The 16,926-nt window shown below is 47.1% G+C and overlaps 2 protein-coding genes across 2 annotated transcripts in view; one reads left to right on the top strand and one right to left on the bottom strand.

Annotated features, from left to right (window-relative positions):
- Positions 1-2,405, bottom strand: part of LOC115459310 (BTB/POZ domain-containing protein KCTD9-like) — a gene marked incomplete at its 3' end in the record, with an annotated part of 49,601 nt that extends 47,196 nt beyond the window's left edge. The window contains exon 1 of the mRNA XM_030189156.1: positions 2,196-2,405. Coding sequence (XP_030045016.1) covers positions 2,196-2,243 — 48 coding nt within the window. The remainder of the gene's footprint in view (positions 1-2,195) is intronic.
- A 2,588-nt stretch (positions 2,406-4,993) lies between these two features.
- The window catches only part of LOC115459309, a gene marked incomplete at its 3' end in the record, with an annotated part of 31,085 nt that continues 19,152 nt past the window's right edge, over positions 4,994-16,926 (top strand). Inside the window, exon 1 of the mRNA XM_030189155.1 lies at positions 4,994-5,047. Within this exon, the coding sequence (XP_030045015.1) occupies positions 5,045-5,047 (3 nt within the window). The remainder of the gene's footprint in view (positions 5,048-16,926) is intronic.

Below are 16,926 nucleotides of genomic sequence, written 5' to 3'. Positions count from 1 at the left end.
CATTGTTGTAATGTGTTTCACTACTCCAAGAAACCTGTATATGACTGCAATGTAATATCAAAATTAATTGTGCCAGCAAGACTACTAGCTTATCCAAGAGCAACGCCTAGTCCACTAGCATGAGAACTACTTTAATGAAGTCCTGACTATATACTTGATAGTATAATCATAAAAGCATTAATAGTAATTGTGCTGGAAAACATAAAAATGATTCAAAGATCTTTTCTCCTTAATTTGTTACTGCTGTTAACAGATTCTCTGGCGACTATTTTAATTTACTTCACTAAAACGTATATTCCATGCCTTTATCCATAACAGAGTCCAACACCACCCAGAAACAACCTACAGAACCTGATACAGGACTGGCTTAGCCATCATGCTGACAGGGCAGATGCCTAGAATGGCAGCCTGGGGGGGGGGGGGGGGTGTTTAAGCTTTAACAGAGTAGTTGCAATCAACTTAAAATTAGCCCACACTTATCTGCAGGAAGGGTGAGTAATATGCAATAGTCCCTTTCCTTTTAAAATTATATTATTGTGTATGTACATACACAGCAAAATTTAATTTAAAACTGCGATACCTATCTATGCATTTTTTGAATGTGGTCTTTATTGAAAACCAAGAAAAGCAAAACAGATACACTGTAAACACTACAAAGTCAATGAGTCAAGCAAGGGAGTCAATGAGTCAAGCACCTACGAGATGATCAGCCATCCTCACCTAAGGTTGCTAATGAACAAAGAAATTAAACTTACAAGACTGTTCAAGGATGGATGATGTCAGGATAATCATGACTGTTCAGAGATTATGATAATCTCGGGGGGGGGGGGGGGGGGGGGGGGAAAGAGTACAGAGCTGGATGGTCATGTAAGATCTTGGCAGCCCTCAAGGACTAAGAGTAGCAACCAACAGCTCAGGGAAGGGGAAAGGAAAATGGGACTTGATATACCGCCTTTCTGAGGTTTTTGCAACTACATTCAAAGCGGTTTACATATATTCAGGTACTTATTTTGTACCAGGGGCAATGGAGGGTTAAGTGACTTGCCCAGAGTCACAAGGAGCTGCAGTGGGAATCGTCAGTTCCTCAGGATCAAAGACCACTGCACTAACCACTAGGATACTCCTCCGCTCAGGTGTATCCCTAATGAACATGCATGAAAGGTTTGCATGCAATGGAGACAGTGGCCTTACAACTCTTTCATGCCAGTTCACAAGGATTATTCTTAAAAATCAGCAATCAAGTACTGGGAATGAAGACTAAAGGCCTAGGGCACCCAACTTCCTTATAACAGCCCTGGGCTGGAAGGGCCTCCTGGTCATACCAACTTGTTTCACTCTCCAATGCTACAGACTACCATTGCTCTTACTTTCTCCTTCTGTGGTTCCCCCCCCCCCCCCCCCCCCCCCCCCCCCCCCTTCCTTAGAGTGCAGGAGTAGCTTAGTGGTTAAAGGGAGTTATGAACTAGGGAAGTAGCTTCAACCACCACTGTCTCAGGTACAGTAATTATGAAACTTCCTGGACAGGTGCATAACATAAAAGGAATGTAACTCACCTCCAGCTCCGATTTGGAAAAAATAAATAAGTCAACATCTAAATTCAAATTTTTGGAAGATCATTTCATGCATCACCTTTCTGTAAAGAAATATTTTCCGTTATTCTTGAGTCTACTCAAATAAAGCTCTTTATCTCATTAGCTGAAAACCAATATGCTCTTGAGAGAATAAAAATGTGTTATCTGCCATGATGAGTAAGATGAGAAGACGAGCAAAGAGTTTAAAGATCACAAGATCTGTTGCCAAGTGTAATAAGTCAAAAATTAAGCCAAAATGCAGAGCTAACAAGGGACCCGGCTCCTGAAGGCTGGCTCTCAGCCATTCCTGGGTTGTGGATATCGTCCCCGATACACTAGTACCTGCAGAATTACTATTAAACAACAATGACATAGCTAGGAGTTCACCCCACTCTATAAGAACAAAATGAAGGTCTCTTTCCTGACAAGACCAGAAAGAACCTGCCTCTCCAAGAGTACCAGAATAGAATGTGAATCAATAAAAAAAAACTACACGCAGGGCTGGTCGGAGGATTTAACTAATATGAAGGCCTCCAACTGGATACAACTGGCTCCGCACCAGTCCAGTACCCGAGAGCTCCCCCATACAGAAAACAGACTCACTAACAGCCGCCGTTCACAAACCTTTCCGTTCCTGGCACTGCCATTCACAAACAAGGTAACCCTCCGCATAGTCTCTGGCTCCAGCTTCAGCTCCTGCTCACCCCAACCCCACAACCTCTCGTTTTACACAGCCGGGATGAAGGCAGGCAGGCACGGCAGCCCACGGCAAAGGGCTCAAACCACACCCACAGCTTCCCAGGGGGAAGATAGGAGCGGCATCAGAACGCTGACCAATCACAGAAAGAGGGGGAAGGACACTAGAAAAGCTGCAAAGCAAGCAACCCACATACATTTCGGAGGACTCGAGGCTGGGAGTGGCGCAAGGACGCGAGAGAGCGCTTGCAACGCAGCACATCCATAATTGGAGGAGAGGCTGGGAGTGACGCGCCAGGGCAGTGAATAAAAGGGTGGAGTTAGGGAGGGAAGGAAGGGCAAAGGTAAGGATAATGCAGCTTACGAATACGACGTCGAAAAGAGTGCTAGCAGGTTCTCTTCTCTAGAATGTGCCATAGACTACATCCCCAACAAGGAGGTGGTTGGATGAAAACAGTAGACGGGGTGTTATTATCTAGTCTATTATATGGGCTGAAGCCAGTAGGCGGAACGAAAACAATAGCAAAAGGTTATTATACATTCCTGGTCAATCTGTAAAAATTTAAAGCTGTTCCATCTGGGATAGGCAGTGCCTTAAAAGGTGGATAACAAAAGATTTTTATTTTTTTATTTACATCTTTTTAATTTATTTGAAAGGTTCCCATATCTAGATATAAATATCATGAAATAAAAATTTAATATCACTAGTATTTTGCGCTCATTTTTCTACACTGTTTTATACAATACAGATGGCGACTTTTCAGTGAGGCTATCCTGGGATAAAAAGTTCTCAATTGACTAGTTCAATGATAATTAAGGAAAATGCGTGTTGAGGAGTAAAGTAGAGAGAATCTGGAGAATGCTGCTAGATATTCAAATTTTCTTATAAATCAATTTCCTAAGTAACCGAATCGCTTCCTACTTAACTAATCTGCTCCGCCTTTATTTCCTCTAATTGGTTTCTTCGATATTAAGTTATGTCCAATAAAAAAGGTATCATCTTATTTTCTTTTCCATGTTTTATTTTGTTTGATTTCTATTGATAATCTTAAGAGTGGACTAACAAGGCCACCACACTCCTCTACTTCGGACTTTTTGTTCTCCCTGATTCGCTGGAACAATAGAGTTCAAAAACCTGAAGAAAAATCAGATCCTTCCGCACTAAGCAAAATCCTTCTTGATTGCAACGGCTAACATAATAATAGAAAAGAAATTGATAGTTATTACATGTTGCATTCACGTGAAGGTGACTGGATCTTAAATTAATAAATATGTCGCGTCTTTATAATAAAATTTATAAAAAGATGACACTTTGTGTCTGAGGAAAGCTGACCGGGAAGTGGAAGTCCGCGGAAGCATAAGTTGTTCTGTCCAATCGCCGTTAAGAATTGACTCGGGGAGGTAAATTTGAATTTTTTGTTTTGGTGAGTTCTTGGTGAAGAAGACTTTGCTGCTGGGAAACAACTGCGGTGGCCTGTGAATGTGATCTTGAATTATCCCGGAGTCGCAGTAAGCGAGTGGGGACAGCGATTTGCTTATTTGGTGGGTAGAGTACATTATTTATTATTCTAAGAGAAGAGAGGGCTATCGTTTCTTCATTGACGCTCCTGGTGATTGAGCATATCACTTTGTTTCGCTGTTGCTTCCGCTAAGCCAGTTGGCGAAGGGACTTAAACGTATTTGAATTCTAAAAACCCAGGAACATTATTTTCATATCTTTTTTATTTATAGCATTTATATCCCACATTTTCCCACCCACGGGCAGGCTCAATGTGGCTTACATCAGTCTGAAAAGGCATACATCAATCCGGTAATAATTAAGTACAATGAAGTTGAAGAGGTTAGTGAGAGTAATTACAGAGGAGAAGAAAAGAATAAAGGGTTCAATATGCCAGTTACGATAGCTACAGTTCAGGAGTTATGGATACAAGGAGGGACTTTGGCGTAAGCTTTTCCAAATAAGTTGGTCTTGAGTGATTTTCTGAAAGTTGGATGATTGTGAGTAGTTTTTACAGATTTAGGTAATCCATTCTGCAAATGTGCGCTAATATAGAGAAAGGTGGATGCGTAAGTGGTTTTATATTTGGCCATAACAGGTTGGTTAATGGAGATTTAAGTACGAACGAGATGATTTGTGAGAATTCCTTGGTGGCAAGTTGATAAGGGTATCTGTATAAGCTGGAGCTTCACCATAGAGGATTTTATGCACCAGGGTGCAAATTTTAAAAGTTATTTGGTCCTTCACAGGAAGGCAGTGCAGTTTCTCACATTCTTGACATTCATGTCTTTATTTTAAAAGAAATGAGTTTTTAAAAATCTGTGGTGGCCACTTGGATCCATAGAGAGAAAAATCTCAAGTTCAATTTGGTTTGTTGGACATATGTTAGACTTGCTTTATATAGTATATATGTAGGTCATCTAATGAAGTAAGCACTATATGTCTGTTCTGTTCTATGTTTCATAAATCACTTGACCATTTGAATAAAGTACTGTTTCTGTGTAGATTGACTTGATTTACCCTTCTCCCTTTATCCCCCTACTATTTAGCCAGCTACCATCATCGTTATGAATCTTAATTAATTTAGGGGCCCATTTACGAAGCGGTGGTAAGCACACTGTGGGCATACTGTGTTGCCAATCTGGAGCTACTACTGGCGGTAGTTTCACCCCCAGCATATGACATTTTGATGTTAGCGGAAATATTATTTGACAAAATTTCTGCAGGTGCTAACCTGGTTACCAACGGAGTGGTAAGAGTTTCTTCCCCCCTCTCCCACATGGTAAGTGAAATCTTACTACATGGTAATTTATTTTTTTCAGTCTTTTTAACTGCTGCAGGAAACACGCCCCCTGCCTCTATCGCATTGACCTTTTTACTGCAACTTACTAAAAGGGCCTCCTAGTAGATATGGGGCCCTTTCATTTATTGCAGTAATTTTTTTTATTTATTTATTGTACTTTTATTTCACTACTACTACTACTTAACGTTTCTAAAGTGCTACTAGGGTTACGCATTTCAAAAATGAACGTGTAAGTTAAAAGTCTGAAACAGAAAACCAACACTTCCACAGAAATAGAGAGCCAAAAAAGTGGAAGACGCCACCTTCAAATTCCAAAATGGCAATGGCACATTTATTCTTCAGATCCAAAGTGTAGGGAGTGCTGATGAGATGAACCCAACACGGGCAGTGTGACGGTACGTAGGCCTTGGTCAGGGGTCCTCAAATAAAATGACATAATGTAAACAGCATATTCTAATAGAACATGCATAATATATTACAACATATCATGATAATAAATAGGTATATAAAAAAATAAAATATATTTAATATAGGATGCAACAAGAATGAAAACATGGTTGTGAAAACGTGTGAATTGTAGGGGTGAAGAAAAGATTTGATAAAAAAAATATAAAGCAATGTGAGAAAAAATAATGAAAATCAGTACCATTATAAAATAAAGCCTGGTGTCCACAATAAAATGGATAAAGAAGAGTAAAAAAATATGTATGTCTACAATATACTACTATACCTGTCAATCAACAATCCGTCTATGCAATGATACTAAAAGTTATCCTAGCTATTAAAACTGCATGGATATCAAAGGTGCCTGAAAAACATAAATATCGATTGCAGTAAGTATAAAAGAATGAGGAGATAAAAATCTGACTTGAAATGACTTGCAGTGATAAGAAGAATGTGATAAATATTATATCTTACCAACTTGAAAACAAAAACAGAGCAGCAAACTACCATAAATATAAATAGCCTTTAGTAATGCCTGGAGATAGTTGTCAACTTTTCCATGGCTCAAAGTAGAGACTATACATGTGAATCTCAAGAATTATATATATATATATATATATATATATATATATATATATATATATATATAGTGTTAAACATACAGGCTAATAAGTAATTATATGTATTCGTCTAAGTAAATAATCAGTATCTAAAACCGTATTGATATCGGTGATGAGTAAACTATAAAACACGCTCGTAAATTCATGTGCATTCCTAGTTCAGTCAAGCAAAATTACATTTTCAAATGTGAACGGGTCTGCCCTAAGGCTGTAATAAATGTGAATCTAAGCAGAACTCATGGCAGGGAAAGAACACAAATAACTTACATAGACACCTTAAAATTGCTGAACTAAACGTGTTGGTGGGAAAACTATCAGGGTCTACCTCCTGTAAGCAGTGCAAAAATGACACCAGTGAGAAAATACGGCTCAATTGTATGTTTGAGTTTGATCTATGTGATGTCTCTTCTGTTGCATATGTAAAGGGGACTACGTCAACATTAAAGAAAGTACTATGTCGCTGTAATGCATATGTATGCATTGACAATGCATGCTGACCACAGAGATGGTAGAGCTGATTATTTACATCTACGGAAATAGCACTGCAGAAACCTTTATGTGACCAAACTAATAAAGCAAGTAAAGTACAGAAACAAAAATGTGTATCTATATAAATAATTCTCACCTCCAACATTCAGTGAAGCACTGAATCTACTCTTCCTAAGTTAGGCTGTCAGCACCAGTCACCCTCCTAGGCTGTCAGAACAACTCACCCTCAGTCACAGACCCGCCCTCAGCCACGCCCCTTCCGGACATGTGAATTATGTGAATTCACAACTCCAACGTTCTAATGAAGCCAAATTGCTAATCTCCAACTTCCGTCATGGTGTAGATCGGAGTTCCACCATGACTGTGTGCCCCGCCCTCGCGACAAACGTCATGACGTCGAGGGCAGAGCACTGACACTGAGCGAATGGAATCGCTCACCCGTTCCACCTGCAAACGTTGCTACACAACATGCACGAAGGACCAATCGAGCTGCAATAATGCAAGGCAACGGGACCACACATAAGACGCAGGAACATCGGTGAACAACAGAACCTTTTGGATGCCCATGCTCCTGCTCTCGGTATGTGACTCACCCCCACCCGCCCCCCCCCCCCCCCCCCCCCCCCCCCAACAAAAAAAACAACGTACCAGCGTTCCTCAAAAACGGGATCATACACAAACCTGAAGAATGCACAAACCTAACAATGCAAGGCAATGGAACCACACATAACACGCAGGAACATCGCTGAAAGAACTAAACCTTTTGGATGCCCATGCTCCTGCTGTCGGTATGTGACTCACCCCCACCCCCCCAAAAAAAAACAACAAAAAACCGTACCAGCCTTCCTCAAAAACGGGATCATACACAAACCTGATTACTGCAAAAACCTTCATCTCTCTCTCTCACACACACAAACACACACACTGTGCCATGCACACACAGCATCTTTCTCACTCACACACACACCTTAGCACCTCAATCACCTACAAACACCCTCTGCACTCCCAACTCCTACAGAAACAACAGACACACATACAATTCACTGGAACAACGGTACCCCCCCCCCCCCCCCCCCCAACAAACCCCCAAAACAAAAATGGCAGCTACAATTGCACATGCAACTCACACACTGCCCAATCAAACTCTAAACTCCCCCAAACCAACCTACACACAGCGTCTGTCTTGCTCACTCACAGACACATACTCCCTCCCCCAACCCCCTTTTATATTGAAACAGTAACAGTGAAGTACAACATCTGACTCTGACACACCAACACACACCTACAGACCCCATGTGACTCCACCTGCAAACACCCTCTGACCCCCAAACCCCTACACAAAAAATACAAAAACATACAATTCATTTGAACGTTACCCTTCCCCCAACAAACCCCCAACACAAAAATGGCACCAATAATTGCTCATTCAACTCACAAACTTCCCCCCAAAAATCATACCCCCTCCCCCACACCAACATACAACATCTCTCTGTCTCACTCACACACACACACTCCCTCCCCCAACCCCCTCCATACAGAAAGATTCATTCTGTCATTCTCTCTCAAACAGTCACTCTCGCACATACTCTCTCAAACATACACACTACGATCAACACCTTGCTAGCGCCCGTTTCATTGGTCTCAGAAACGGGCCTTTTTTACTAGTGTGATATATAACATTGTTCTCCGAGGACAAGCAGGCTGCTTGTTCTCACGACTGGGTTGACGTCCGCGGCAGCCCCCACCAACCGGAAGAAGCTTCGCGGGACGGTCGGCACGCAGGCCACGCCCACCGCGCATGCGCGGCCGCCTTCCCGCCCGTGCGCGACCGCTCCCGCCAGTTACTTTTTTTCCGCGACTGAGAGAGTGGTGCGTTTGCCTCTCTCTCTGTTCAGCCGCCGGATTTTCGACCGCGTTTACGCGGATCGTCGCTTGGACCGTTCGGTTCCTTCTGTTTTTGTTTGTATTGTTTTAAAAAAAAAAAAAAAAGAAGAAATTTTTTTTTGCGCGTGTGGAGCACGCGCTCCCCTTTTTCCCTCGCTTTCTAGCGGGGACGCCACGTTGCGGCCTAGTGGCCGCTCGGTCGGTGATTTTTTCGTGGTGTGATTTTAGCCACCATTGCCGACTTTGACTTCGCCGACGCGATTTTTCCGTCGATGTCCTCGAAGGTCCCGAGTGGATTTAAGAAGTGTGGTCGCTGCGGCCGGCCGATCTCGCAGACCGACACCCACGCTTGGTGCCTCCAGTGCCTCGGGCCGGAGCACAATCTCAAGTCGTGCGCTTTGTGTCTCGGTCTCCGGAAACGGACTCAGGTTGCGAGGCAAGTTCTGCGGGACAGTCTTTTTGGAACTTGCGCCGGCCCCTCGACGTCGACCTCGACGGCATCGGTATCGAAGGCCGGTTCTTCGGTACCGGTATCGATGCCCGAGACATCGGCACCGATGGCAGCGACCCCAGGAGAACAGGTCCCGTTGGCCCGCCGGTGAGAGTGGGGTTGAGAGGCCGCGTGGGCAGTCGGCCCCGGTCACTCCCTCAACTCGTGAGCCACGGGACCGAACCCTGTCGGACCCGGTACCTCGAGACCGAGGGGGATCGACCTCCTCCTCCTCCATGCCCTCCGGCGCCGGTGACGTGCACCGGAAAAAAGATAAGAAGCGCCGTCACCGGGAGCCCTCGGTGCATCCTGAAGAGGAGTCGACGCCGAAGCGTCATCGCAGAGAGGAGAGATCTCCGTCGGTGGTGGAGGTACCGACGCGTCGGGGTTCCGGCACCTCGGTGCCGTCTCCTGGCCCCCAGCAGCTTCTGGCACCGACACCCTTACCGGCCCCACCGCCTTTCCCGGCAGCGGGCCTGGACGAGTGCCTCAGAGCCATCCTTCCGGGGATCCTGGAAGGGCTGATGCGCCAGGCTGTGCCGGCGTCGGGGGTGCTTGCGCCCCCGGCGCCGATGACTGTGGCGCCGGCGAGCTCTAGCCCGGCGCCGGGGCTGTCGACACCGCCGCCGCTTGCGGTGCCGGTCTCGACCGCCACGCAGGTGGAGTCCCCGTCGACGTCGATGGAGGGAGCTCCGTCCCCGCCGGCGCGGGAGTCCACCGCTCGACGACACCGAGACCTTGGCGCCTCGACGTCGAGCCGGGCCCGGTACCGGACTCAGCTACATGAGCTAATGTCCGATACCGAGGATGAGGACTCGTGGGGGGAAGAGGAGGACCCGAGATATTTCTCCTCAGAGGAGTCTACGGGCCTTCCCTCGGACCCCACGCCGTCACCGGAGAGGAAGCTCTCACCTCCTGAGAGTCTCTCCTTTGCCTCCTTTGTGCGGGATATGTCTATAAGCATTCCCTTTCCCGTGGTCTCTGTGGAAGAGCCGAGGGCCGAGATGCTCGAGGTCCTCGACTATCCATCACCACCTAGAGAGTCCTCCACGGTACCGCTGCACAATGTCCTGAAGGAGACGCTGCTTCGGAACTGGGTGAGACCACTAACTAACCCCACCATTCCCAAGAAAGCAGAGTCCCAGTACAGGATCCACTCTGACCCAGAGCTCATGCGGCCCCAGTTGCCCCATGACTCAGCGGTCGTGGATTCTGCTCTCAAGAGGGCACGGAGTTCGAGGGATACCGCCTCGGCGCCCCCGGGGCGGGAGTCTCGCACTCTGGACTCATTTGGGAGGAAGGCCTACCAATCCTCCATGCTCGTGACCCGCATCCAATCTTACCTGCTCTATATGAGCATCCACATGCGGACCAATGTGCAACAGCTGGCGGACCTGGTCGATAAGCTCCCGCCGGAGCAGTCCAGGCCTTATCAGGAGGTGGTCAGGCAGCTGAAGGCGTGCAGAAAGTTCCTGTCCAGGGGGATTTTTGACACCTGTGACGTGGCATCTCGTGCTGCGGCCCAAGGTATAGTGATGCGCAGGCTCTCATGGCTGCGCGCCTCTGACCTGGACAACCGCACCCAGCAGAGACTGGCCGACGTCCCTTGCCGGGGGGATAATATTTTTGGCGAGAAGGTCGAGCAGATGGTTGACCAACTGCATCAGCGGGAAACCGCTCTCGACAAGCTCTCCCACCGGGCGCCTTCAGCACCCGCCCCCGCGGGCGGGCGTTTTTCCCGGGCTCGGCAGGCTGCACCCTATTCTTTTGCGAAGCGTAGGTACAACCAGCCGGCCCGAAGGCCTCGTCAGGCACAGGGACAGCCCCAGCGCGCTCGTTCCCGTCAACAGCGTGCGCCTAAGCAGCCCCCTGCGCCTCCACAGCAAAAGCCGGGGACGGGCTTTTGACTGGATCCATGGGAACATAGCCGCCCTACAAGTGTCCGTACCGGACGACCTGCCGGTTGGAGGGAGGTTAAAATTCTTTCACCAAAGGTGGCCTCTCATAACCTCCGACCAGTGGGTTCTCCAAATAGTGCGGTACGGATACGCCCTGAATTTGGCCTCCCTGCCTCCAAATTGTCCTCCGGGAGCTCAGTCTTTCAGCTCCCATCACAAGCAGGTACTTGCAGAGGAACTCTCCGCCCTTCTCAGCGCCAATGCGGTCGAGCCCGTACCACCCGGGCAGGAAGGGCAGGGATTCTATTCCAGGTACTTCCTTGTGGAAAAGAAAACAGGGGGGATGCGTCCCATCCTAGACCTGAGAGGCCTGAACAAATTCCTGGTCAAAGAAAAGTTCAGGATGCTTTCCTTGGGCACCCTTCTGCCAATGATTCAGAAAAACGATTGGCTATGTTCCCTGGATTTAAAGGACGCATACACTCACATCCCGATACTGCCAGCTCACAGACAGTATCTCAGATTCCGCCTGGGCGCACGGCACTTTCAGTATTGTGTGCTGCCCTTTGGGCTCGCCTCTGCCCCACGAGTGTTTACAAAGTGCCTCGTGGTGGTAGCGGCCTACCTACGCAAGCTGGGAGTGCACGTGTTTCCATATCTCGACGATTGGCTGGTCAAGAACACCTCGGAGGCCGGAGCCCTCCGGTCCATGCAGTGCACTATTCAACTTCTGGAGCTGCTGGGGTTTGTGATAAATTACCCAAAGTCCCATCTCCAGCCAACTCAGTCTCTGGAATTCATAGGAGCGCTGCTGAATTCTCAGACGGCTCAGGCCTACCTTCCCGAAGCGAGGGCCACCAATCTCTTGGCCCTGGCTTCGCAGACCAGAGCGTCTCAGCAGATCACAGCTCGGCAGATGTTGAGACTTCTGGGTCATATGGCCTCCACAGTTCATGTGACTCCCATGGCTCGTCTTCACATGAGATCTGCTCAATGGACCCTAGCTTCCCAGTGGTTCCAAGCCACCGGGAATCTAGAGGATGTCATCCGCCTCTCCACCAGTTGCCGCACTTCACTGCTCTGGTGGACCATCCGGACCAATTTGACCCTGGGACGTCCATTCCAAATTCCGCAGCCCACGAAAGTGCTGACGACGGATGCATCTCGCCTGGGGTGGGGAGCCCATGTCGATGGGCTTCACACCCAGGGTCTGTGGTCCCTCCAGGAAAAGGATCTGCAGATCAACCTCCTGGAGCTCCGAGCGATCTGGAACGCACTGAAGGCTTTCAGAGATCGGCTGTCCTGCCAAATTATCCAAATTCGGACAGACAATCAGGTTGCAATGTATTACGTCAACAAGCAGGGGGGCACCGGATCTCGCCCCCTGTGTCAGGAAGCCGTCGGTATGTGGCGTTGGGCGTGTCGGTTCGGCATGCTTCTCCAAGCCACGTACCTGGCAGGCGTAAACAACAGTCTGGCCGACAGACTGAGCAGAGTCATGCAACCGCACGAGTGGTCGCTCCATTCCAGAGTGGTACGCAAGATCTTCCGAGAGTGGGGCACCCCCTCGATGGATCTTTTCGCCTCTCAGACCAACCATAAGCTGCCTCTGTTCTGTTCCAGACTTCAGACACACGGCAGGCTAGCGTCAGATGCCTTTCTCCTTCATTGGGGGACCGGCCTCCTGTATGCTTATCCTCCCATACCTTTGGTGGGGAAGACCTTACTGAAGCTCAAGCAAGACCGCGGCACCATGATTCTGATAGCGCCCTTTTGGCCCCGTCAGATCTGGTTCCCTCTTCTTCTGGAGTTGTCCTCCGAAGAACCGTGGAGATTGGAGTGTTTTCCGACTCTCATTTCGCAGAACGACGGAGCGTTGCTGCACCCCAACCTTCAATCCCTGGCTCTCACGGCCTGGATGTTGAGGGCGTAGACTTCGCTGCGTTGGGTCTGTCTGAGGGTGTCTCCCGGGTCTTGCTTGCCTCTAGGAAGGATTCCACTAAAAAGAGTTACTTTTTCAAGTGGAGGAGGTTTGTCGTTTGGTGTGAGAGCAAGGCCCTAGAACCTCGTTCTTGCCCTGCACAGAACCTGCTTGAATACCTTCTGCACTTATCAGAGTCTGGCCTCAAGACCAACTCAGTAAGGAATCACCTTAGTGCGATTAGTGCTTACCATTATCGTGTGGAAGGTAAAGCCATCTCTGGAGAGCCTTTAGTCGTTCGATTCATGCGAGGCTTGCTTTTGTCAAAGCCCCCTATCAAGCCTCCTACAGTGTCATGGGATCTCAACGTCGTCCTCACCCAGCTGATGAAACCTCCTTTTGAGCCACTGAATACCTGCCATCTGAAGTACTTGACCTGGAAGGTCATTTTCTTGGTGGCAGTTACTTCAGCTCGTAGGGTCAGTGAGCTTCAAGCCCTAGTAGCTCATGCTCCATATACTAAATTTCATCACAACAGAGTAGTGCTCCGCACTCACCCAAAGTTCCTGCCGAAGGTGGTGTCGGAGTTCCATCTTAACCAGTCAATTGTCTTGCCAACATTCTTCCCCAGGCCGCATACCCGCCCTGCTGAACGTCAGTTGCACACATTGGACTGCAAGAGAGCATTGGCCTTCTACTTGGAGCGGACACAGCCCCACAGACAGTCCGCCCAATTGTTTATTTCTTTCGACCCTAACAGGCTAGGGGTCGCTGTCGGGAAACGCACCATCTCCAATTGGCTAGCAGATTGCATTTCCTTCACTTACGCCCAGGCTGGGCTGGCTCTTGAGGGTCATGTCACGGCTCATAGTGTTAGAGCCATGGCAGCGTCAGTGGCCCACTTGAAGTCAGCCACTATTGAAGAGATTTGCAAGGCTGCGACGTGGTCATCTGTCCACACATTCACATCTCATTACTGCCTCCAGCAGGATACCCGACGCGACAGTCGGTTCGGGCAGTCGGTGCTGCAGAATCTGTTTGGGGTGTAAATCCAACTCCACCCTCCAGGACCCGAATTTATTCTGGTCAGGCTGCACTCTCAGTTAGTTGTTCTTCGTAGGTCAATTTTTGTTGTACCCTCGCCGTTGCGAGGTTCAATTGACCTGGGTTATTGTTTTGAGTGAGCCTGAGAGCTAGGGATACCCCAGTCGTGAGAACAAGCAGCCTGCTTGTCCTCGGAGAAAGGGTATGATACATACCTGTAGCAGTTGTTCTCCGAGGACAGCAGGCTGATTGTTCTCACCTACCCTCCCTCCTCCCCTTTGGAGTTGTGTGTTTCATATTTTATTGCTTGTCATTCAACTGGCGGGAGCGGTCGCGCACGGGCGGGAAGGCGGCCGCGCATGCGCGGTGGGCGTGGCCTGCGTGCCGACCGTCCCGCGAAGCTTCTTCCGGTTGGTGGGGGCTGCCGCGGACGTCAACCCAGTCGTGAGAACAATCAGCCTGCTGTCCTCGGAGAACAACTGCTACAGGTATGTATCATACCCTATACATGCAAAATATTGAGGTGTAAGAGTGTGTGAGTTTAAACAGAACAAAGACAAACATGCCAAATATTCATTCTGATCCTATGCTTTCGTTTGGTTATATGGAAGAGTTTACATTTTATACTTCATCTTAATATTTTTGCATCTTATATTAATACAGTTAAGTGTCCTTTTACCAACCAGCGGTAGGGCTACTGCTGAGATATCATGCAATCACACCACTGGGCTTTCCCAGGAGCCTGGTGGTAGTTCCAGTTGTGCCGTGCACCATTTCCAGTGCTAGAAAATAGCTTTTATTTTCTAGCGCAGTTGGGTGGGGAGTAGGTGTACCCAGCAGTAATTGTTGCTCGACTACTACTGGAGTCCTCACTGCTTCCTGAATAGGAGGTGGTAAGGGATCCAGCAGTAAATGGCCACGCGTTATTTAAGTAGTGCACGGCCATTTACTGCCTCTATTGAGATAATGCCCCGACGCCACCACAGGCCACTTTTGACCCTGCTTGGTAAAAGGGCCCCTTAATTTGGGATTTCACCACATGTTTTTATTCCTATTCACTTCTTAATTTCACAAAATCATTATGTTCTCACTCATGTAACTATTCCTGTTTCTGATTTGTTTATTACTTTTTAGGTTGTTTTTAGTTCACGTGATTCACTTATCTTCTGTTTAAACTCACATACTCTCGCACCTCTTAAAAGGATGTTTTTTTACAGTTTTTTTGTTGTACTCCTTGTGTTCATTTGCTGTATAAACACATATGCACTCTTTTTAGCCCATTGGCTCCAATTACCTTGTTTGAACATAGATTTTTGCAGCACTATTCATACTGCGGGACACTTTTAATTTAAACTTATGCACACTTTTTTGTACTTACTATGGTAATGTACTTTTTAAACAAATGCACACCTCAGTGTTCTGCATGTCTCATTGCAATGTTATATATTTCACATACACATTTTTGTTTGTGCTTTACTTGTTTGATCACATAAAGATTTCTGTGGTACTCCTTCTGTAGATGTAAATAATTTCAGCCCTACCATTTCAGCAGTTGGCATGCATTGTCAATGGCGTTACGCTTTCTCTAATGACGTAGACCCCTTTACATATGCAACAGAAGAGACATCACATAGATCAAACATACAATTGAGCCGTAATTTCTCACTGGCATCAGTTAAAATGCTGTTCTGTAATTGTTGAGGATGTGCCTAGTGCATCCTCAAACACAAAATAAAGGGGTGAAAGCAAAACAAATTCCAAATGACCAATACAAACAAGGAGTAAGAGTGTCCTGAGTATCTGAGAGACTGTACACTACGGCATGCAGCGTATTGTGCTCCAGCATTCTTATGGGTTTCACACTCTCTGTGATGCTGTTCTGAACCATATTGATCCCTGAGGAAGGCTTGTTGCTGAAACATGGCCTGTGTAGGGTCCTTAGGTCAGTTGACTCTTTGTGAATAAACGTTTTGGATGTTCTTACTCGCTTGCATTGGTCATTTGGAATTTGTTTTGCTTTCACCCCTTCGTTTTGTGCTTGCTTCTTTTGTGGAAGTTGTGGACCCCCTTTTTTCACTTAGTGCATCCTCAGCACACAAATTACAAAGTTTTAATGTGTGGTAAAGGACATTTCAGTGTAGTAAATGCCCTGTGCTAAGTGTAACATGCAATCCATCCCTACTCACTGCCCAAAACCTGCCCCCAAAACAACATAGGCTAGTGTATGAACTGTCATAGTTATTGTGGAGCACCGTTAGTACAAAGTGTTCGGGAGGCATGGCTATGTAACTGCTTACTATCGGTGTGCTTATTACTGGAACAATAATGAATTAGCGTCAAAGATGTTGCTTTGCTTCATTTCCAAGCCAAGGAAGTTTGTAGTAGTTACTGCCAGGTTATTACTGGTACAGCCTACCATGTGTTATTGAGTACCGTGCATTAATTTTGGGAGGAAAGTTATTACCGCGTATAAAATGATCAGATGCTTTAATGGTGCGCATACTAACGATGCTCCACTGTACTGTGCTTGTGCAGTTATCAGAGCATGCTAATTCTTGTGTTAACTGTTTAATATACTTTAGTAAAAGGGCTCCTGGGTTCATTCATAATCCATGCATTCCTTGAATCTATTACGAATGGGTTGTGTCCACCTACCAGCAGGGGAAGATAGAGAACACTGAAAACCATAGTGCCTCTAGGACGGCTAGCTCCATCTGCCTCTCAGTATTTCTCTATCTCCCAGCAGGGTTGGACGCAGCTTGTTCAGCTCCTTGAAGATTCTGCCTGGGGTGGCTCCTGTGCTTTTGCCAGTTGTAGCAGGGGTGTTGTGGCTAAGTGGAGCCCACTTTGAAGGCACATAGGTTCACCCTTTCCCTGCCTTACCCTTCCCCCTGTGTGGATGCAGGCATATAGGTTCACCCTTTCCCTGCCTTTCCCACCCTCTTCTGCCTCCGGAGTACCGCTGTAGCTGTTTGCCTCCAACTTTCCTCACAGCGTTAAAAAAAAAAAAAAAAATCGCGCTTTGACAGTGCTGCTATTTCTGACTGTGCAGCATGACCGGAGCTCGT

Source organism: Microcaecilia unicolor, unplaced genomic scaffold, assembly GCF_901765095.1.
Source record: "Microcaecilia unicolor unplaced genomic scaffold, aMicUni1.1, whole genome shotgun sequence".
NCBI lineage: Eukaryota > Metazoa > Chordata > Amphibia > Gymnophiona > Siphonopidae > Microcaecilia > Microcaecilia unicolor.
The sequence above is the reverse complement of the archived record's forward strand: the minus strand, read 5'-3'. Positions and strand labels throughout refer to the sequence as shown.